The sequence below is a fragment of the Symphalangus syndactylus genome, chromosome 17 (genome assembly GCF_028878055.3).
Source record: "Symphalangus syndactylus isolate Jambi chromosome 17, NHGRI_mSymSyn1-v2.1_pri, whole genome shotgun sequence".
Classification (NCBI taxonomy): Eukaryota; Metazoa; Chordata; class Mammalia; order Primates; family Hylobatidae; genus Symphalangus; species Symphalangus syndactylus.
This window is the reverse complement of record NC_072439.2, coordinates 37,002,688-37,025,156: the sequence shown is the minus strand read 5'-3', so window position 1 is coordinate 37,025,156 and position 22,469 is coordinate 37,002,688. Positions and strand designations below refer to the sequence as shown.

Sequence of the window (22,469 nt, the reverse complement as noted above, 5' to 3'; positions counted from 1 at the left end):
GCTGCTGACAAAGCTATTGTTCATTGATAAAAGAGAAATACCACCACCACCGCCACTACTGAAGCAATTGTGTACCCACTGTGTGCCAGGTTGAGTGCCAAGCACCTTGGATTATGATTGTGTGTCATCCCCACATCTCTTTGAGGTATGACATATTTTTCCATTTTACAAATGAGGCAAGAGGCGTATTGAGATTACGTGACAGGCAGAACAGCACAGTGGTGGTGAGCATGGGCTCAGGAGTCAGAGCTCCTGTGCTTCACCACAAACCTCTCTGGGCCTCAGTTTTGTCATCTGTCAAATGGGGAATAATAAAAGCACCTACTACCTAAGAATATTGAAAGAATAAAATGAGTTAACCTATGAGAATTATTTGGAACACTACTCAGTTCAACATATGTTAGGTATTATTGTTACCTCTCATTACCTTTGGTCACGCAGCCAGTAAGTGGAAGACCTGGGATTGAACTCAGGTCTGCCTGTGCCGTTGTCCATGGGTTTGACCCCTATATCATCTTTGGGAGAGAACTGACATATTAATAATATTGAGTCTTCCAGCTCATTAACACAGTATATCTTTCCATTTATTTAAGTTTTCTTTGATTTATTTCATTAATGTTTTGTAGTTTTCAGCATACAGAACCTCACATACTTTTTAAAGGTTTATGCCTAAGTATTCATCCTTTGGAATTAAATGGTACTATTGGAAATGATATTTCAACAATTTTTTTATTTCCATTGCTGGTGTATAGAAATACAATTGATTTCTGTATATTGACCTTGCATCCTGCAACCTTCCTAAAGTCACTTATTAGCTCTAGTAGATATTTAAATAAATATTTTCTAGAATTTTCTATATAGAAAATGATGACTTCTGAGCTGTATTTCTTCTTTTCCAACCTGTATATTTTTGCCTTAGTTCGGTGGCCGGGACAGCTTGTACAATACTAAGAGTGGTGTAAGCAGACTTCTTTATTTTGTATCTAATCTTAGAGAGAAAGCATTCAGTCTTTTACCATTAAGTATGCTGTCAGCTGTAGGGTTTTTTTTTTTTTTTTATTCCATTTGCCAGGCTAAGAAAGTTCCCTTCAATTTCCAATTTGCTGAGAGTTCTCTCTCTTTTTAGCCAAGAATGGATGTTAAATTTTGTCAAATGCTTTTTCTGCATCTGTCAACATAATTATACTCTTTCTCCTATTTATTTTTTATTTTTTTTTTTATTATACTTTAGGGTTTTAGGGTACATGTGCACAATGTGCAGGTTTGTTACATATGTATCCATGTGCCATGTTGATTTCCTGCACCCATTAACTCGTCATTTAGCATTAGGTGTATCTCCTAATGCTGTCCCTCCCCCCTCCCTCCACCCCACAACAGTCCCCGGAGCGTGATGTTCCCCTTCCTGTGTCCATGAGTTCTCATTGTTCAATTCCCACCTATGAGTGAGAACATGCGGTGTTTGGTTTTTTGTCCTTGCGATAGTTTACTGAGAATGATGTTTTCCAGTTTCATCCATGTCCCTACAAAGGACACGAACTCATCATTTTTTATGGCTGCATAGTATTCCATGGTGTATATGTGCCACATTTTCTTAATCCAGTCTATCGTTGTTGAACATTTGGGTTGGTTCCAACTCTTTGCTATTGTGAATAGTGCCGCAATAAACATACGTGTGCATGTGTCTTTATAGCAGCATGATTTATAGTCCTTTGGGTATATACCCAATAATGGGATGGCTGGGTCAAATGGTATTTCTAGTTCTAGATCCCTGAGGAATCGCCACACTGACTTCCACAATGGTTGAACTAGTTTACAGTCCTACCAACAGTGTAAAAGTGTTCCTATTTCTCCACATCCTCTCCAGCACTTGTTGTTTCCTGATTTTTTAATGATGGCCATTCTAACTGGTGTGAGATGGTATCTCACTGTGGTTTTGATTTGCATTTCTCTGATGGCCAGTGATGAGGAGCATTTCTTCATGTGTTTTTTGGCTGCATAAATGTCTTCTTTTGAGAAGTGTCTGTTCATGTCCTCTGCCCACTTTTTGATGGGGTTGTTTGTTTTTTTCTTGTAAATTTGTTTGAGTTCATTGTAGATTCTGGATATTAGCCCTTTGTCAGATGAGTAGGTTGCAAAAATGTTCTCCCATTGTGTAGGTTGCCTGTTCACTCTGATGATAGTTTCTTTTGCTATGCAGAAGCTCTTTAGTTTAATGAGATCCCATTTGTCGATTTTGGCTTTTGTTGCCATTGCTTTTGGTGTTTTAGACATGAAGTCCTTGCCCACGCCTATGTCCTGAATGGTATTGCCTAGGTTTTCCTGTAGGATTTTAATGGTTTTAGGTCTAACATATAAGTCTTTAATCCATCTTGAATTAATTTTTGTATAAGGTGTAAGGAAGGGATCCAGTTGCAGCTTTCTACATATGGCTAGCCAGTTTTCCCAGCACCATTTATTAAATAGGGAATCCTTTCCCCATTTCTTGTTTTTGTCAGGTTTGTCAAAGATCAGATAGTTGTAGCTATGCGGCATCATTTCTGAGGGCTCTGTTCTGTTCCATTGATCTATGTCTCTGTTGTGGTACCAGTACCATGCTGTTTTGGTTACTGTAGCCTTGTAGTATAGTTTAAAGTCAGGTAGCGTGATGCCTCCAGCTTTGTTCTTTTGGCTTAGGATTGACTTGGCGATGCAGGCTCTTTTTTGGTTCCGTATGAACTTTAAAGTAGTTTTTTCCAATTCTGTGAAGAAAGTCATTGGTAGCTTGATGGGGATGGCATTGAATCTATAAATTACCTTGGGCAGTATGGCCATTTTCACGATATTGATTCTTCCAACCCATGAGCATGGAATGTTCTTCCATTTGTTTGTATCCTCTTTTATTTCATTGAGCAGTGGTTTGTAGTTCTCCTTGATGAGGTCCTTCACATCCCTTGTAAGTTGGATTCCTAGGTATTTTATTCTCTTTGAAGCAATTGTGAATGGGAGTTCACTCATGATTTGGCTCTCTGTTTGTCTGTTATTGGTGTACAAGAATGCTTGTGATTTTTGTACATTAATTTTGTATCCTGAGATTTTGCTGAAGTTGCTAATCAGCTTAAGGAGATTTTGGGCTGAGACAATGGGGTTTTCTAGATATACAATCATGTCATCTGCAAACAGGGACAATTTGACTTCCTCTTTTCCTAATTGAATATCCTTTATTTCTTTCTCCTGCCTGATTGCTCTGGCCAGAACTTCCAGCACTATGTTGAATAGGAGCGGTGAGAGAGGGCATCCCTGTCTTGTGCCAGTTTTCAGAGGGAATGCTTCCAGTTTTTGCCCATTCAGTATGATATTGGCTGTGGGTTTGTTGTAGATAGCTCTTATTATTTTGAGATACGTCCCATCAATACCTAATTTATTGAGAGTTTTTAGCATGAAGGGTTGTTGAATTTTGTCAAAGGCCTTTTCTGCATCTATTGAGATAATCATGTAGTTTTTGTCTTTGGTTCTGTTTATATGCTGGATTACATTTATTGATTTGCGTATGTTGAACCAGCCTTGCATCCCAGGGATGAAGCCCACTTGATCATGATGGATAAGCTTTTTGATGTGCTGCTGGATTCGGTTTGCCAGTATTTTATTGAGGATTTTTGCATCAATGTTCATCAAGGATATTGGTCTGAAATTCTCTTTTTTGGTTATGTCTCTGCCAGGTTTTGGTATCAGGATGATGCTGGCTTCGTAAAATGTGTTAGGGAGGATTCCCTCTTTTTCTATCGATTGGAATAGTTTCAGAAGGAATGGTACCAGTTCCTCCTTGTACCTCTGGTAGAATTCAGCTGTGAATCCATCAGGTCCTGGACTCTTTTTGGTTGGTAAGCTATTGATTATTGCCACAATTTCAGAACCTGTTATTGGTCTATTCAGAGATTCAACTTCTTCCTGGTTTAGTCTTGGGAGGGTGTATTTGTCGAGGAATTTATCCATTTCTTCTAGATTTTCTAGTTTATTTGCATAGAGGTGTTTGTAGTATTCTCTGATGGTAGATTGTATTTCTGTGGGATCGGTGGTGATATCCCCTTTTTCGTTTTTTATTGCATCTATTTGATTCTTCTCTCTTTTCTTCTTTATTAGTCTTGCTAGCGGTCCATCAATTTTGTTGATCTTTTCAAAAAACCAGCTCCTGGATTCATTAATTTTTTGAAGGGTTTTTTGTGTCTCTATTTCCTTCAGTTCTGCTCTGATTTTAGTTATTTCTAGCCTTCTGCTAGCTTTTGAATGTGTTTGCTCTTGCTTTTCTAGTTCTTTTAATTGTGATGTTAGGGTGTCAATTTTGGATCTTTCCTGCTTTCTCTTGTGGGCATTTAGTGCTATAAATTTCCCTCTACACACTCCTTTGAACGTGTCCCAGAGATTCTGGTATGTTTTGTCTTTGTTCTCGTTGGTTTCAAAGAACATCTTTATTTCTGCCTTCATTTCATTATGAACCCAATAGTCATTCAGGAGCAGGTTGTTCAGTTTCCATGTAGTTGAGCGGTTTTGAGTGAGTTTCTTAATCCTGAGTTCTAGTTTGATTGCACTGTGGTCTGAGAGACAGTTTGTTATAGTCTCTGTTCTTTTACATTTGCTGAGAAGAGCTTTACTTCCAACTATGTGGTCAATTTTGGAATAGGTGTGGTGTGGTGCTGAAAAAAATGTATATTCTGTTGATTTGGGGTGGAGAGTTCTGTAGATGTCTATTAGGTCCACTTTATGTAGAGCCGAGTTCAATTCCTGGATATCTTTGTTAACTTTCTGTCTCGTTGATCTGTCTAATGCTGACAGTGGGGTGTTAAAATCTCCCATTATTATTGTGTGGGAGTTTAAGTCCCTTTGTAGGTCACTGAGGACTTGCTTTATGAATCTGGGTGCCCCTGTGTTGGGTGCATATATATTTAGGATAGTTAGCTCTTCTTGTTGAATTGATCCCTTTACCATTATGTAATGGCCTTCTTTGTCTCTTTTGATCTTTGTTGGTTTAAAGTCTATTTTATCAGAGACTAGGATTGCAACCCCTGCCTTTTTTTGTTTTCCAGTTGCTTGATAGATCTTCCTCCATCCCTTTATTTTGAGTCTATGTGTGTCTCTGCACGTGAGGTGGGTTTCCTGAATACAGCACACTGATGGGTCCTGACTTCTTATCCAGTTTGCCAGTCTGTGTCTTTTGATTGGAGCATTTAGCCCATTTACATTTAACGTTAATATTGTTATGTGTGAATCTGATCCTGTCATTATGATGTTAGTTGGTTATTTTGCTCGTTAGTTGCTATAGTTTCTTCCTAGCCTCGATGGTCTTTACAATTTGGCGTGTTTTTGCAGGGGCTGGTACCAGTTGTTCCTTTCCATGTTTAGTGCTTCCTTCAGGAGCTCTTTTAGGGCAGGCCTGGTGGTGACAAAATCACTCAGCGTTTGCTTGTCTGTAAAGTATTTTATTTCTCCTTCACTTATGAAGCTTAGTTTGGCGGGATAGGAAATTCTGGGTTGAAAATTCTTTTCTTTAAGAATGTTGAATATCAGCCCCCACTCTCTTCTGGCTTGTAGAGTTTCTGCTGAGAGATCAGCTGTTAGTCTGATGGGCTTCCCTTTGTGGGTAACCCGACCTTTCTCTCTGGCTGCCCTTAACATTTTTTCCTTCATTTCAACTTTGGTGAATCTGACAATTATGTGTCTTGGAGTTGCCCTTCTCGAGGAGTGTCTTTGTGGCGTTCTCTGTATTTCCTGAATCTGAATGCTGGCCTGCCTTGCTAGATTGGGGAAGTTCTCCTGGATAATATCTTGCAGAGTGTTTTCCAACTTGGTTCCATTCTCCCCATCATTTTCAGGTACACCAATCAGACGTAGGTTTGGTCTTTTCACATAGTCCCAAATTTCTTGGAGGCTTTGTTCATTTCTTTTTATTCTTTTTTCTCTAAACTTCCCTTCTCTCTTCATTTCATTCATTTCATCTTCTATCAGCGATACCCTTTCTTCCAGTTGATCGCATCTGCTACTGAGGCTTCTGCATTCTTCGCGTAGTTCTCGAAACTTGGCTTTCAGCTCCATCATCTCCTTTAAGCCCTTCTCTCCATTGGTTATTCTAGTTATCCATTCTTCTAATTTTTTTTCAAAGTTTTTAACTTCTTTGCTATTGTTTTGAATTTCCTCTCGTAGCTCAGAGTAGTTTGATCGTCTGAAGCCTTCTTCTCTCAACTCATCAAAGTCATCCTCCATCCAGCTTTGTTCCGTTGCTGGTGAGGAACTGCGTTCCTTTGGAGGAGGAGAGGTGCTCTGTTTTTTAGAGTTTCCAGTTTTTTTGCTCTCTTTTTTCCCCATCTTTGTGGTTTTGTCTTCTTTTTGTCTTCGATGATGATGATGTACAGATGGGTTTTTGGTGTGGATGTCCTTTCTGTTTGTTAATTTTCCTTCTACCAGACAAGACCCTCAGCTGCAGGTCTGTTGGAGTTTACTAGAGGTCCACTCCAGACCCTGTTTGGCTGGGTGTCAGCAGCGGTGGCTGCAGAACAGCGGATTTTCGTGAGACCACAAATTCAGCTGTCTGATAGTTCCTCTGAAAGTTTTGTCTCAGAGGAGTACCCGGTTGAATGAGGTGTCAGTCTGTCCCTACTGGGGGGGTGCCTCCCAGTTAGGCTGCTCAGGGGTGAGGGACCCACTTTAGGAGGCAGTCTGTCCGTTCTCAGATCTCCAGCTGCGTGCTGGGAGAACCACTACTCTCTTCAAAGCTGTCAGTCAGACAGGGACATTTAAGGCTGTGGAGGTTCTCACTGAGTTTTTGGTTGTCTGTGCCCTGCCCCCAGAGGTGGAGCCTACAGAGGCAGGCAGGCCTCCTTGAGCTGTGGTGGGCTCCACCCAGTTCGAGTTTCCTGGCTGCTTTGTTTACCTAAGCAAGCCTGGGCAATGGCGGGCGCCCCTCCCCCAGCCTCGTTGCCGCCTTGCAGCGTGATCTCAGACTGCTGTGCTAGCAATCAGCAAGACTCTGTGGGCCTAGGACCCTCCGAGCCAGGTGCGGGACACAATCTCCCAGTGTGCCGTTTTCCAGGCCCATTGGAAAAGCGCAGTATTAGGACGGGACTGACCCGATATTCCAGGTGCCGTCTGTTTCCCCTTTCTTTGACTAGGAAAGGGAACTCCCTGACCCCTTGCGCTTCCCGAGTGAGGCAATGCCTCGCCCTGCTTCGGCTCGCGCACAGTGCGCTTCACCGACTGTCCTGAACCCACTGTTAGGCACTCCCTAGTGAGGTGAAACCGGTACCTCAAGCAGAAATGCAGAAATCACCCGTCTTCTGTGTCACTGGGGCTGGGAGCTGGAGACCGGAGCTGTTCCTATTCGGCCATCTTGGCTCCACCCCTCTTTCTCCTATTTAGTCTGTTGATATCATGAATTACATTAACAGACTTTTGAAAGTTGAACCAACCTTGCATTCCCAGGCTAAACTCCCATGGGTTATGATATACTGTCCTTTCATTTGTTACTGTGCTTACTTTACTAATGCCTTGCTGAAGATTTTTTCATTTCTGTTCATTAAGGATACTAGTTTATAGCTTTCTTTTCTTATAATGTCACTGGGTTTTGGTATCAGGGTAATGCTGGTCTCAAAAGGAATTGAGACATTTTCCCTTCTCTTATGTTTTCTGGAAGAGTCTGGTTTGAATTCTTCCTTAAATGTTTAGTAGAATTCCCGAGTGAAAATGCTTAGGCCTGAATTCTTCTCTGTGGGAAGGTTTAAAACTGTACATTCAGTGCACACTTACTAGATATAGAGCTATTCAGGCAGGACTGGCTACATAATTTACAAGGTCTGTCTTGGTGAATGTTCCCTGTTGTCACTTGAAAAGAATGTATATTTTTCTGTTTGGGGTGGTGTGCTCTATAAATGTCAAGTAAATGAGGTTGATTGAAAGTGACACAAATTACCAAAGACAGTGACAGTAGCCATTAAACTTTCCTTCTGTTAATCTGTCTTTGGTCATCTTAATTCACAGACTCCAAGCACTAAAACTAAGTGGGTAAAGGAAAGCTTTTTCTCCCTGACAGTGTGTTTTCACCATTTATGCTATATGTAATTATTAATATTGTTTTATTTAAGGTCTGTGATTTTATTATTTTTTTTCTTTTTGGCCCTTCTGATGTTTCTGTATTTCTTCTTTTTTATCTTCTTTGGATTATTTGGATATTAATATATTTTCCTTTGATCTATGACTTAACAAACTTATTTTTTATTATTATTATTATTATTATTTTTGCAGAGAAAGGGTCTTCTGATATTACCAAGGCTGGTCTCAAACTTCTGTGCTCAAGTGATTCTCCTGCCTCAGCCCCCTACAGTGTTAAGATTGCAGGCGTGAGCCACCACACCTGACCTCTATTGATTTTTGAGTATATCTCTATGTATTATTTTTTAGTGGCTACTCTAGAGATACAGTGTATGTAATCTACTGTTTCACAGTCTACTTAGAGGTAATATTTTATCACTTACATTTACCTTCCCCCGTTTATGTGACAGTCATCATAGATATTGCATCTACATACATTAAAACCCCATCAATAGTTATCATTTTTATTTTCAATAGTCATATATATTTTAAAGAACACAAAAGAAAGAAAAATAAATTTTATATTTACCCAGATATTTACCATTTCTGTTGTTCTTCCTTTATTCTTAAAATTACGTTTCTCTCTGATATCGTTTCCTTTTAGAGCAAGTCTGCAAATGGCAAATTCTTAGTTTTCCTTCATCTGAGAATTTCTTTTTGTTTCTTTGTTGGTTTTGTTTTGTTTTTGCCTTTGCTTCTGAAGGAGACTTTTGCTGGCTGTAGAATTCTGTGTTTACAGTCCCTCCCCACTCCACCACCCTCGGCTCTTTAAATGTGATGTGCCACTGTTGTCTGTCTTTCATGGTTTCTGATGAGAAATCTATAATAATTTGAACTGTTATTCCCCTATATGTAATGTGTTATTTTCTCTAGCTTAAAAAAAACTTTTTAAAAATCTTATGTTCTATTTATTCTTCAGATTGGATAATTTCTATTGATCTATCTTCAAGTTATTGACTCTCCTTTGTCTACTTCTTTTTGTTACGGGCCCATCAATGACTTTTAAAATGTCAAATATTAAAATTGCCCCCAAGGGGTGTGTGTGACTTTGCACATAGAAGATGAGATGGGAAGTCATGAGCTCCTGGAAGCAGGAGGGCCAGTGGCTGGTGACCCCATCATCATGCAGGGTCTGAGGCTGTGAGCAGGGCAACCTCTGCATCCTCAGGTTGCTGGCTGGGGTCTTGGCAATGAAGAACATATAAAAATGAGAGATGTGCTTCCTGCTCCCTCAGAAGAACTATCTTGGAGTGAGGCTGACCAGCAAACCATTCCTACTATGAGACATGTGCCCCAATGGAGCTGTGCTGTTCATGACTGTGCCTTGGCTGACTCCTGTCCCCACCTGACGCTATGTCTTGCACTCTATGCTATAGTCTTGGTCAATTTCAACTACAGGCAAATCCTCAAACTTCTGCTCTCTCCAACGTCTTGGTTTTTGCAAATGCTGTTGTTGCCTCTGCTTGGGACACTTCTTCCTTCTTAGTATGGCTAATTCATCATCCTTCACACCTCTGCTGGGACATTATATCCTTCAGGAAGTGTTTAATGATGCCCCAAGTCTGGGCTGGGCCTCTTGTCTGGGTAGTACAGCATGAGTTCTACTCTTAATATAGTACTTAGCATATTGAGTCAAGTGCTTATGCACTTGTCCATCTATCAGACATGTGTGCACTTGTCCATCTATCAGACAGGACTGTAAGCTCTTTGAGGGCCAGAACTGAATCTTGTCCATTACCATTTTCCCAGCATCATGCCTGATATGTGGTAGGAACTTCTCAAATGTTTGTTGGATGAATAGACAAAAGATGAGAGGTGGGCAGTGGACTGTGTGGAGGGGATGGCTGGGGATGGAAGTCTACAGGCAGGTCACACAGGGCTTCTATGCCATGCTAAGGAGCTTGGGCTATTTCTGGGAGGCAATGGGGAGCTACTGAAGGATATGAGCTGGGGGGAAACGGTCAGTTTCTTATGTGAGAAAGGCCTTTCTAGCAGCATCGTGATGAATGAGTTGGATGGAGACACGAGTGGGAACAGAAAGACCAGGAAGGACCTATAATGAACTGATGAACTGGGGGAACTGAGGGTGGGTGAGAACTGGGGAGCAACAGATGGCAGGGCTCACTTTGGTCAGGGGAGAGTGCCTCTGAGCACAAGGCTATTCCTGGTGGTGGGGGGAAGTGGGCAGTGGGCCGGCTGGCACTTGTTTTTGGAGACTTTGCTACCTCTCCTATGCCCTGCAGAACTGTCAGTCCCTCCAGGGAAGGGCCTGGGCCCTCTTTCCTCAGTGCCTTCCCTGTGCCCAGGACACCAGTCTCTTCCCTACCTCAGCTCAGCAGGCTGTGATCTGGTGGAGTCTAGGAGGCAACTCCCCCAACCCCAGTGTGATCCAGAAGGAGAGGCCAGAGTCCCTATGAGGTGAGCTTGGCAAGTTTATTGAAAACCCAGGAACACAAAGAGCAATGCACACAGGCAGCCCACCCCACCCAACCCCCAGGCCTCCTTGGAGCTTGCAGACACAACCCTGCAGTGGACAGGGCTGGGCCTCACACCACGAGCAGGGGCAGGAGTACGGGGAGCATTGCAGAGCCCGCCTGTCCACCTGCATCCCACCTCGTGGGCTCGCATGCCGGAGTTACACCAACAACCCAGGAAGAGAAACAGCTGGACAGAAGCCACTGGGAGAAAAGCCATCTTGGGGCTTAGGGAGCCTGGGGCCACCAAGGACTGGGATCCCCTTGATCAGGGAGAGAAGGAAAGAAACTTCTCCTACCAGGGAAAGGAAGAAGAAGGAAGTGAAGGATGTGAAGTTAAGGATGCCTGCAGTGTGGACGGTCAACTCTATTCTCCAAATTAACCCGAAGCCACGGGTGGTGAGGGCACTGGGGGGATTGTTGTTATTGCACTGAATGTGCATTTCTCCAGGCTGTTGCTGACAGGGAGAGGAGTGATCCAAAGGACAGAAATTGGGAGGCAGGGGGAAGCCAGCTTGGCTGGAACTGCTAATGGACCATCTACATGGCAGAAAAATCCTCCAAGAGGACATGGGGCCAGGCAGAACAGCCAGGGGAGTGCTAAGGGGTGGCTTCCTGGCAGGAAGGGGAGCTGGAGACCCTCGAGCCCAAAGCCCACAAACCCTGGGGGCAGAAGCAGGAGCCGTGGAGCTGGTTCGTCTCTGGGCAGCAGCTGTCTGGGGCTGGGCTCTCAGTACTTGGTCCGGCAGGAGGTGGTGGTGGACACGAAGCGGACGCTGGAGCTGCGGCCCCCGCTGGAGCCCCCCTGGGTAGGCAGGGGGCAGGGGACGCTGGGGACACAGGCCTCGCTGATGAGCATGGAGCCACTCCTCGTGCCAGTGCTCAGCAGGTCCCCAGTGGCCGGGGCGATCCGGGCTCCACCCAGGCTGGGGCCGCAGGAAGCTAGGACCCCACTGGTGGCACAGACTCTGCTGCTGCCTGAGAAGGTGGCCCCGCCGCCGGAGAGGGTGGAGCCGGCAACCAAAGGCTCAGGCCCCCACACCAGGCCGCCCCGGGAGCTGCTGATGGCTGCGGAGAAAGAAAGCATCAGGGAGGCTGCCAACACCAGGGCCCTCCACCTCCATGCTACCCCTGGGCTGTACCACCGGGTCTGGTGGGGAGGGAGTGGGGTCAGGGTTGTGGCATCTGGGGAAGTGGTCCCTATTGTCTACACGGTCAGTATACACTTTTTCCCTCTCTTGTCTGGATGGCTCAAAGACTATGACTACATTAAAATCAAACATCCAGATGAAAATGACGACTTCATCCAGTTCCCTAGATGTTTGCATACATCCATAGGTTGACTGTCGTTTATATACGGCTAAAGTCAAGTTGGGTTGTGAGATGTAAGTAGTGAGCTGGATTATCCAGACAGCTGGAACAGTAGCTTCCATAAAGCCGTGGGCCTTTTCTCTTCCAGCTGTATTATGCCCCTTGGTGGTCTCCACATTTCCCCTAGCCCAGCACACAGGAAACCCCTCCAACACTAGTTCCTTGTTGCCTCTCTCCTGACCCACTGGGGGCTGTGCTCTGTAGCCCTCTGCTCTCTCTTGGGCACAACTCCGTGCCTCAGGACTCGAATCCATAGAAAAGCTTGCTAGACCAGCCCCATCCATGGAGGGGTACACTCTTTCCTACCCTTTCATCTTATCCAGAATCCTTCCTGCCATCCATGATGTTCACTCAAGCTTGATCTCCTGCAGAAAGCCATTGCCTGTGGCTTCCCCTGCCTACTCCCCACCTTCATGGGAGTGGGAAGGGACACTCTCTTCCAAGTACATGTAGCTCTGACTGTCTGACCTACCCAGTTTAGCACTCGGTTCCACTACACGTCAGTGTTCATTTGTGTTTTTGGAGTCAGAAATCTGGTTTGCTTTGTGAGTTCTGGCAAATCATGTACTTTCTCTGAGTGGGCAAAACAGGGATGCCAATATCTGCTCTTCCCCCCAGGGATCCTTCCAGAGTTAGGTTGATGGTGGCTAGGACTCATCTTCTCAAGAAGATTCTATTTCTAGAGAGTGTGGGCTGGGTCTTGCCTTGCCAGTGTCCCCAGCCTGCCATGCCCAGCACACTGCCCTGCATGCTTTGGGTACAACCCATGCTTCGGCTGCAGCTGTTGGGAGACTTCCATTTGGCCTTGTTGCATTCCCTGCCATCAGGGGATGAGAGTCTCCCCTGGCAGAGGCCTTCCCATTCCTTCTAAGTCCCCTAGATGGTTCCCTTGAAGGACAAGGCTGCTCAAAGCAAAAAAGCTGGCTGTCTTCCACTTTGGGGGACTTGCAAACCTTTATGAATGTCTTGCTCTGGGGAAGGAAGGCTCTGGGGAGATCTCAGACCTCAGCTAAGAAGGTGCTCCCCATCCAGGGCTGGATGGTCCCAGCTCCCCTGACTGTTGTGGCCAGACCGGCCATCTCGGACGCTTCCTGACCCCAGTGTGGGCCTGAGTTTAAAGGAAGTTTGAAAAGGAGAGAAAAGCATGAAGAGGAAAAAACAAGTTTCTTACATATGTTTACTGGTCCAACACCTTCACAGAGCCTGGAAAGGGAAAGAAACAAATCATTTCACATGCACTATTGTTTCCTGAAAACCTATTTGCCATAAAAAGGGCTTTCTTGTCTGAGTAGATCTGTGGAGCAGTAGTTCTCACCCCTGGTTATACACACATCTGGGGACTGTTGAAAAACTACACGTTCTTAGACTGTATCCCAAAACCATTAGATTAAAATATTTAAGGAAATTTATCATTAGTAGTAATTTCAGCAAAATTACTAATGATTCTGGTGCAGCTTGTCTAGACTTGCATTTGAGAATCACAGGTCTAGAGCCTTCTTCTAATTCCCTGACAAGGGCAATGCAACTAATGTTTGCAGAGAAGGTATTGTCATCTTTAAAGACTACGTATTTCTGCAGTTCTTCACTGTCCCCCTCTCTTCCTTAGTCTTTCTAGATGCCTAAGTCTGACTTCACTCTCCTGCTGGACTGAGAGCACTCACCGGCTCTCCTCGCCCTCCAGCAGGTGCCTGTAGGTGGCGATCTCGATGTCGAGGCCCAGCTTGGCATTCATCAGCTCCTGGTACTCGCGCAGCTGCCGCGCCATGTCCTGCTTGGCCTGCTGCAGGGCACACTCCAGATCTGCCAGCTTGCATTTGGCGTCATTGAGGGTCGCCTCCCCATGCTGCTCCGCCTCGACCACTGCAGCCTCCAACTTGGCACGCTGCAGGGAAGGCAGTTTGCAGGTAGGCTTCGGCAGTGCCAGGGCATCCCCAGGTTGGGTTAGAAACACTGCCCCTCTTAGTGGGAACATAGCCTGGGGCCAAGGCAGGGATGGACCCCATGGTGGCTGCTTTCCCAGGCACTGGAGGTCCTGTAGTTTGATGTCACTATGGGGTAGGGCATTGCTCTTGTTTCCATCCCCACTGACTTTGTCACTCCTGATTTCAGCTGCCCCAGAGCCATGGCATCTAGAGGGTAAACTTATTCTTTCTGTACCACCTTCTCTGGGGGGTCTGCTCTAGCCGTTTACTTCTATGTGGGAAGCTCTCCTTCCCTTCCACATTTTTATCCTCCAGAAAGCCTTCCTGGACTGATCCCTCCATTCCTCGGTTTCTGGGTCTTGATGGTCTCCCTCACCTCATTAGACTTGGGGGTTCCCAAAGCCTGAGGCCCTGGTTCTCCCTCATCTGAGGCTTTCCCTCCTTTCCTTTGCCCACCTGAGCCTTGGCGTGCTCAATCTCTGCCTTAAGCCTCTGGATCAGGCGGGTCAGTTCATTGATCTCGTTCCGTATGTTGCGCAGGTTGTCACAGTGTTGGCCAGCTGTCATCTGCATCTCTTCATACTGGGGAGAGAGGAGGGTATTTTGAGGGTTTGAAGGTCAGGTCAAGATCACAGCCCTCACTGAGTTGGGGGCCTCAAACCTCCCTGGGCCCGATTTGTTATATATGAGTCTTATCCCCAGAGCTGCCTACATCCCTTCCCCAGCCTCCACTGCCCACCTTGGTCTGGTACCAGGCCTCAGCATCAGCCCGGCTGCGCCTGGCCACCTCCTCATACTGGGCCTTGACCTCAGCAATGATCCCATCAAGGTTCAGGTCACGGCTGTTGTCCATCTTCACAATGACTGACGTCTCTGAGATGTGTGACTGCAGCAACTGGATTTCCTGTGTTGGAGGATTGGGGAGACAGATGTGCTTAGAGTCTCATTTAGTAGCTGGGACTCTGCCACAGGGTGCCCAGGAAGTGGTGTCAGGGGCAGAGAGCATCACTCATTGGTTCATTAAAAAGCAAGACCATCTAAATTGATGATAAAGAAAAAGACATGTCTGAGAACCATCTCAGGCTGACTTCAGAACTCTTGTGATCTACTCAGAGACATCCCTTTAACACACTACTTTGCTCAGTGAGTATTAAAACCATGGGGACCTAAGAACATGGTGGAAGAAAGTGGGAGCCACTCTAGAGCTTAAACTTTTCTTAGATTATCTACAAAGTGGCTGGGCTGGTCACAGACCATTGAGACCTGACAATATTTTAGCATATGGTGGTCTAGGTTTTCCTATATCTCAATTCCTTAATAGAAGAACCAAGGGGCTTGGGACTGGCCTGCAAAGAGAGTTCCAGAGGAGGCTTTCCTCAGCCTCTTCACTTACAGCTAGCAATTCAGCTCTCGCTGGGCCTATACCAGACTGTACAGATTGCTTATGAAGCAAAAGACAGCTGGTTTGGCTAATTAGGTCAAACACATTTTTTCTTACCTCTCCTGGCAAATCAATTTTTCAGTCTTCTGGTCAGTACACAGGAAGTGACATTTCTAGATCCCAGTCTTTAAATTGGTAAATAAGGAGTTGGATCATAGATCCAAGGAGTTTGACTTGCATCAGGCTGCTGAAAAGCCTGCTCAGCTTCCCTTCCCCGTTTGAAGATATATTGGCATATATAGCATACAGATTTGAGTGAGAGGAAAGATATATGACAGCAAATGTTTGAAAATATGCTAGCCCAGACTAAGCATTCAGGGAGTCCAGGCCAAGCATTGCTCTCTTGGGGTTCCCTAGAGAAGATGAGCCCTCACCTCCATGTAAAGCGTTTTTAGAAAGTCAATTTCCTGATTTAGGGTATCCACGTTGGCCTCGAGATCAGACTTATTCATGAAAGCTGCATCCACATCCTGTATAAAACAGAGAAGGATAAATATTCATCGCCTGGGCACTGTTTCACCTTCCCACCCATGTCTGGAGATGGGTGCAAAAAGGCAGCCACTTCCCACAGATGGTAAGGTCGCTGGGTAGAAGTGAAGTTCAGCGACTTTTGCTCATTTCCCTATTACAATGCCAACATTCCCCCAGGGGCTGCTGGACATTTTCTGATGTTCAGTTAGAGGCAAAGAAAATCTAGATAATCCAAGATACTTAGGTCACCTTTTCATACCTCTGCTCTCAGGTGACCCAATCCTAAAGAATCTAAGGCAGAACCTGAACTTTGTAGGAAATCTCTTGTTATCTCTGAGGTTCCACTGTCTCCACTGTCTTGGTGTGAGTAGTCCCAGACTCCACAGGGCTGCCTGAGCAGTTTCCTGGGGAGTCTTGAGAACATTTGCCAGTCCAGAGGAGAAGTTGGCCTGGCCTGTGGTTCCCCCTTACCTTCTTCAGAGCCACAAACTCATTCTCAGCATTGGCCCGACATACCACTTCCTCTTCATACCTGATGATAAAGGTTAAGAGGGTGAGTTCTTACTCTGAACTGAGACGCAGTTACTCCCAACTCCCCAGTGAACCTCGCAAGATCTCTCAGTCCATGCAGGATCATGGTTCCCTATTGCTATCTGAATGCTATAACGTCATACCCTCTGTCTCATCTTTATGACCTTTCATAAGCCAGTGCCTCTCAGTTTCTCCAAATCCCTTCCACTTTCTTAATGTGGGTTTGGGATCTGAAAACCTGGTCTATTGCTATGTTCCTCTGACAGAAATAATGTAGGATCATTGCACTTGACTATAGAGCAAGTAGAGCCCAACTGAAAAAGATACTGAACATGAGCACCTTTTTCCTCAGAAGGGCCTCCTCCTCTCTGTTCACATATCACTACCCACCCCCGCCTCCCCAGGCTTGATGTGGTAACCAGCATTCAACCCTGATCCTTCCAGCTGCTCTCATCTGAGTTTGGCGGCTGATTCTGGGACCAGCCCAGGCCTGTCATTGGTCTGTGCAGCTCAGATGTCACTCACTTCTTCTTGAAGCCCTCTAGGACATCCTGCAGGTGGTTCCTCTCAGCCTGGAGCCGGGCCTGGTCGCTGACGAGCGCCTCCAACTGCCTCCGCAGGTTGGTGATGTAGCTCTCGAAGAGTGGCTCCAGGTTGCTTCTGACACATTTCTGCTCTTGGAGGAAGCTCCACTTGGTCTCTAGGAGCTTATTCTGCTGCTCTAGGAACCGCACCTAAATCCACAGGGCACAGAAATGGCATTTGAAGTGCTTGATAGGGTTCATGCCTTGACCAAGCTCTTGAGATGGCCAGCGATGACTTGACCACATGTCGACAGGATTCTCTCCTCTGCTGACTTTCATTCCTCCACTAACTCAGCAGAAGCTGGAAGGGCAGGTGGTGACTCCCTCCTTGTGCTCAGCTAGGCCTAGTTACCAATATGGGGTTTTGAACCGTAGCACTTCAGTACCATTCCCCTATCCAGTCTCTAAGAAAGGTGTACACTGGTACATCAGGAAGTTGGAAGGGTTGATTCTATTTAAGCTGGGGTTTGCCTATATCTGAAAACTGATGCCAGGCATCCCTGGCAGAGAATGAGGAGCAGAGTAAACTACATTTGGGGTGGGATATGGTACTAGGAGGTAGGAATTCTCAGATAGTAAGTCCTATCCAACATCGCAGATAATCCATTGGCTGAGATGTGTAGAGCTGGAAGAGAACTTACAGACCCTTTACCCCAGCCCCTCATTTTAGAGAGGAAGAACCCAAAACTTACAGAGGTTCTCCTCCATTCTCAGACATAACCATTCCATCTCCACATAGACATGGTGTGTGGGATGTCAGTTCTTTTGGGTTATCCACATCACTGTTCCCACTCATCTGCCTGGAGGCCAGTGACTACCAGTGGTCATTCCCTACAATTTCCCTGAATCTAGGCAACTTGGCCAAATTTTGATACCCCATGTGGGTATGAATTCTTCTTCTTTTTTTAATTACTCAACTCCATTCTCTACTTTTCTAAGCCTGAACAGATGAGGCCACTCAGCCTCAGAAACTATGAAAACTTCATAAGGAACAAAAGGATCTCAAAGAATAAAACCTCTTAAACATACACCAGCCAACACCTGGCTAAAGTCCCAGTGTTTCCAGCCTGTTTCAGAGACATTTCTAAGTGACCAGATGCAACATCTTAGTTTGTCGAGGTGCCCTCGAGTTTGGCTGGATGCTTCTCTGTCCTCCAGAAGATGTCACCACTGTCTGAGTCGATCCCACCATGCAGCTCGTCCACTGGCTTGGCCTTGCTCTGCAGCAGAGCAACCCAGAAAGCATACCACAATGCCTGAGGTAGGCACTTGAAAGATCTGAGGTCAAGGTCAAGTCCCCAGAACCAGGCCAGCTCTTTTTAAAGGAAAGAGCACTCTAGTGCATTTTGGCTGTAATATTCCTAGACCCAGAGATTCAGCTATCATAGGTACCTTGTCAATGAAGGAGGCAAACTTGTTGTTGAGGGTCTTGATTTGCTCCTTCTCATCCTTCTTCACCCTCTGGGCATTGGGGTCAATCTCCAGGTTCAGGGGGCTCAGCAGGCTCTTGTTCACAGTCACAGCTGTGATAGATGGGGCTGCTGGAACTCCAAACCCTCCAACTCTGTAACCAAAGCCAGGGCCACCAAAGCCATAGCCAATGCCACTGCCAGCTCCAAAGCCCAGACCAACACAGCTGTCAGCCCTAGGCCCCAGACCAACACCTCTTCCATCACCAAAACCCATCCCACAGCCAGCACCAAAGCCCACTCTACAGCGGACGGGCCGAGAGCCTACAGCTGCTATCCAGGGTGAGTATGATCCAAAGGTGATGACACTCCGACTACCAAAGCTGCCAAGGCCCTGGAAGCCGGGCCGACTCCAACAGGAGGCAGAGTTGGCCCAGAAGCGGTTCAGGTTCTGCGGTGTCATTGCTGAACAGGAGCTGAAGTTGCCCACCCGGTGACCAGAGCTGACTCGGTAGGAGCGGCAAGACATGGTGGCTTCCTGGTTGGGAGCAAAAGAGCAAGTGTAGAATAGGCGAGCTGGAGCTGGGAGTCCCTCTGAGGCCAGTGGATCCCTTGCACCCCTTTTATGTGTATGGTGATCTGAGGCTTGGCCCCATAAAAACGAATAAATCCATTTGCAGGCATTTATGAGCTTGGGTAGTTAGCAGAAACTCTGCATGCCTATAACCTCCTTGACAATGAGTTAACTCAGACACACCTAGTCTCATCAGGATGAGGGCTGTAACAGCAAACCAATAAACATTAAAAACACATAAACACATAAACATTATAGTCCTATTTTTCCCTATAAGTCCACCACAATTGCCATTAAGGGGACATTAATTTGCTTTGGTCATAAATGCAATAGGTTTTTTCACTGTAAGTGTGGCTAACCACCCGAAAGTTAGGATGGCGACAGCTCCAGCAAGAGGCTCACAAGGGATGCATCCATGAAAATATAACCCCTTAAAGAGGTGGGAGTGTGTGCACATCTCCAAATAAGAAGTGCTACGGAGAAAGTACAGTTTGTTGCATTTCTGTAAATCAATTAAATCATCAAAAAACCTTCTGCCATGTTTTATCTGATATGGCTGTTTAGTATACAGAGTTGAATCTACAGTAAAGCTCATTTGGGCTAGTGTAGACACATCTGTGATTTGAGACACTCAGAGATGTTCATTCATTCAACAGTTTTAGAGTGCCTACTATGTATCCAGCACTGTGCTTGGTGCTGAGGGTACAGAGATTACAAAGACAGTCTCTATCTTCATGGTAGTAGGGGAAGATTTGTCTTAAAAAAATTTTTTTTTTAGAGACAGGATCTAGTTGCCCAGGCTGGTCTTGAACTCCTGGGCTCAAGTCGTCCTCCCGCCTCTGCCTCCCAGGTAGCTGGGACTACAGGCATGCACCACCATGCCTGGTAGAACGTTTATCTTGAGGACTTCCAGCAGTCAACACTTTGTGGTATGATTTGAGGCCAAAGCATTGGAAAGTTTCTGTATAGAAAGTTAACTACATGATTTTTAGCCCCCAAATATACCATAGGTGTGATTTATGGGCCTGTCCATTTAGGTTCCTTGAATTATTGATGAATCTTTGGTTAGGATAGAGAGACACAAAGCAATATACATCTGGATAGAAAAGGAAAAGTTCTCAGCAACTGAATATTATCATTGTTACCAATATTTCAGCTCTTTTAGGACCCTGAGCCAGGCTGGTGTTTAACCTTTTCTATTCTAGTGCGTCCTCTGCCCAGGGGACCTCATGTTTGGACGCTTGAGATTCTTTGGGATGCTTGGAATTCTATTTGGAACGGGATGTATGCTTTTGACCAGAAGCATCCAGCTCATTTGTGCAGTATTTATTTTCTTTTTCCAGCTATCAGCTGTATGTCTAATGGGGAAATGAAGCAGAAAAACAATAAGAAGTGTGTACTTCTCGTCAAGACCACCAGTGGCCTCCATGTTAAATTCAATGGTCTGTCCTCAGCCCTCACTTTCTTCACATAGCTGACCATGCCCTTTCTCTTGAAACATGTTCTTCTTTCGATTTTCAGACACTGCACTCTCTCGATTTCTTGCCACACTCTTTTCAGTCTTCTAAGCCAGTTCCTCCTCATATCCCCAACCTCTAGGCACTGCAGAGTCCCTGGCTCAATCCTTGGGTATCTATTCTCTTCTTTAGACTCATTGCCTTGGTGATATTATACAGACTCACGACTTTAAATACCATCTATTCATTCATGACTGCCAAGGCACATCTCTGTCTCAGACCTCCCTACCCCTAAACGCCACACATATATTTTAACTGACATCTCTATTTGGATATTAGATAGGCATCTCAAACTTAATACAGTCGTCCCTTGGTATCCCCAGGTAGTTGGTTCCAGGACCCCCTGTGGATACCAAAATCCACGGATGTTCATCGAGCCTCGGATATAAAATGGTGTAGTATTTGCATGTAACCCATGCACATCCTCCTGTATACTTGAAATAATCACTGGATTATAATACCTAATACAATGTAAATGCTATGTAAATAGTTGTTATACTCTGTTGACAAGAAAAAAGTCTGTACTTGTTCAGCACAAATGCAATTTTTTTAATAGTTTCAATCTGCAGTTGGTTGAATCCACAAATGTGGGAGCCACAGATACAGGGGGCTGACTTTATGACCAAAACTGTTCTCCTAATTGTTTCTACTAAATATGTTCCACTTGCCAACATCACTGTCTCTGCAGTAGTTCATGCCAGAAATCTTGGAGTCATCCTTTTGTCCTCTGTTTTTTATTTCCCTTTTCCCACATTCAATTCATTGGCAAATTCTCCCTTCAAAATATATCCAGACTCCTACTCCTTCTCACCATCCTACCGCTGCCATGCTGGCCCAGGCCCATCTCTTCCCACAGGATCTTCTGAACTACACTCCAGCTGGTCTCCCAGCTTCCTCCCTTGCCCCTTCAGACTTTTCTTAGCAGCACAGAGCGATCCTTTAAAAACATGTCAGATCATGCTATTTCCATGCCGAAACTCCTCCCATGGTTTCCCACCCACTCAGAGTCAATGCCCTGTAAGACACTATGCAGTGTGCCTCCCTCTTCCCTGACCTCATCCCCTCCACCTGTCCTGCTGCCCACTCTGTTGAAGCCACTTGGGCATCCTGGCTGTCCATCAAACAGGCAGAATGACTCCTGCCTCGAACGCTTACCCCCTTGCCATTTTCTCTGCTGGGAACCTTTTTCCTCAAATAGCTGCATGGTGGGGTCCCTCGACTCTTCCAGGGCTTTGTTCATATGTCATCCTCTAAACTTCTAAGGAGGAAACTCCCTGTCCTCCCTGTATGCCTGCCCTGCTTCCTTGTCGCCTGAGCATTTACAGCCATCTGAGGTCTTCTCCTTGAGTGGATTTGCCTGTTGTTGTTGTTGACTTGCACTGGCTGGAGCAAAGCTTTAGGAGGCAGACACTGCTGTGCATTTTGCTCTCTTAGGGGTCCCCAGGACTCAGAGTGGGGCACATGGTGGGCATTCTGTATAGTTTCGTTGAGTGAACGGAAGAGGCTGCAAAGATTAAAAGCAGGAGGAGAAAGAAACAGGAATTATGAAGAACAGGAATTTGGGCATTTGATTTTGAAGATATTTCAGGAAAAAGAGACTCCAAGTTCCCAAATGGACAGGAATGGCCCAGGTGGGGACAGTGGTGCAGAAACTCAAGAGCTCACAGGAGTACCAATCCAGTTTGTCCCCCAGCTCCAGCCTCTTGGGGTTTGAGCCAGGCTGCTTGAACGAAAGGGCATCCCACTACTCTGAGGCCAGGCGAGGGGTTCCAGGAGATTGGGACAGGGGAACCAGAGGCTGTCTGGTGGAGGTGAAAGGGGAAGGGAGTGGGAGGGATGGCCTGCCTAAAGAACCCTGGTGGGGACCCAGAAGATGATATCGATTTTAGAGTCAGATGGACCTGGGTGAAACTCAGATTTGTCACCGACTAGCAGTATGATCTTGGATAGTGCTATACCAAGGGCAGGATGGTGGCCAGGTTCTGCTGCAGGTGCAGGCACTAGGGGAACTTATCTGCAGAGAACTTTAAAACCAAATACAACCAGCTTATTAACAATTTTCG

General features: G+C 45.5%; 1 protein-coding gene across 1 annotated transcript; it reads right to left on the bottom strand.

Annotated features, from left to right (window-relative positions):
* Window positions 1-10,528: 10,528 nt before the first annotated feature.
* On the bottom strand, window positions 10,529-18,911 carry KRT84 (keratin 84). The gene is made up of 9 exons (XM_055247562.2): window positions 18,299-18,911; window positions 16,848-17,056; window positions 16,263-16,323; window positions 15,695-15,790; window positions 14,619-14,783; window positions 14,336-14,461; window positions 13,619-13,839; window positions 13,129-13,160; window positions 10,529-11,654 (listed from the first exon to the last, which is right to left on the bottom strand). Exons 1-9 carry the CDS (start codon window positions 18,842-18,844, stop codon window positions 11,317-11,319), a joined length of 1,794 nt encoding a protein of 597 aa, XP_055103537.2. The 5' UTR covers window positions 18,845-18,911; the 3' UTR covers window positions 10,529-11,316.
* Window positions 18,912-22,469: the final 3,558 nt, after the last annotated feature.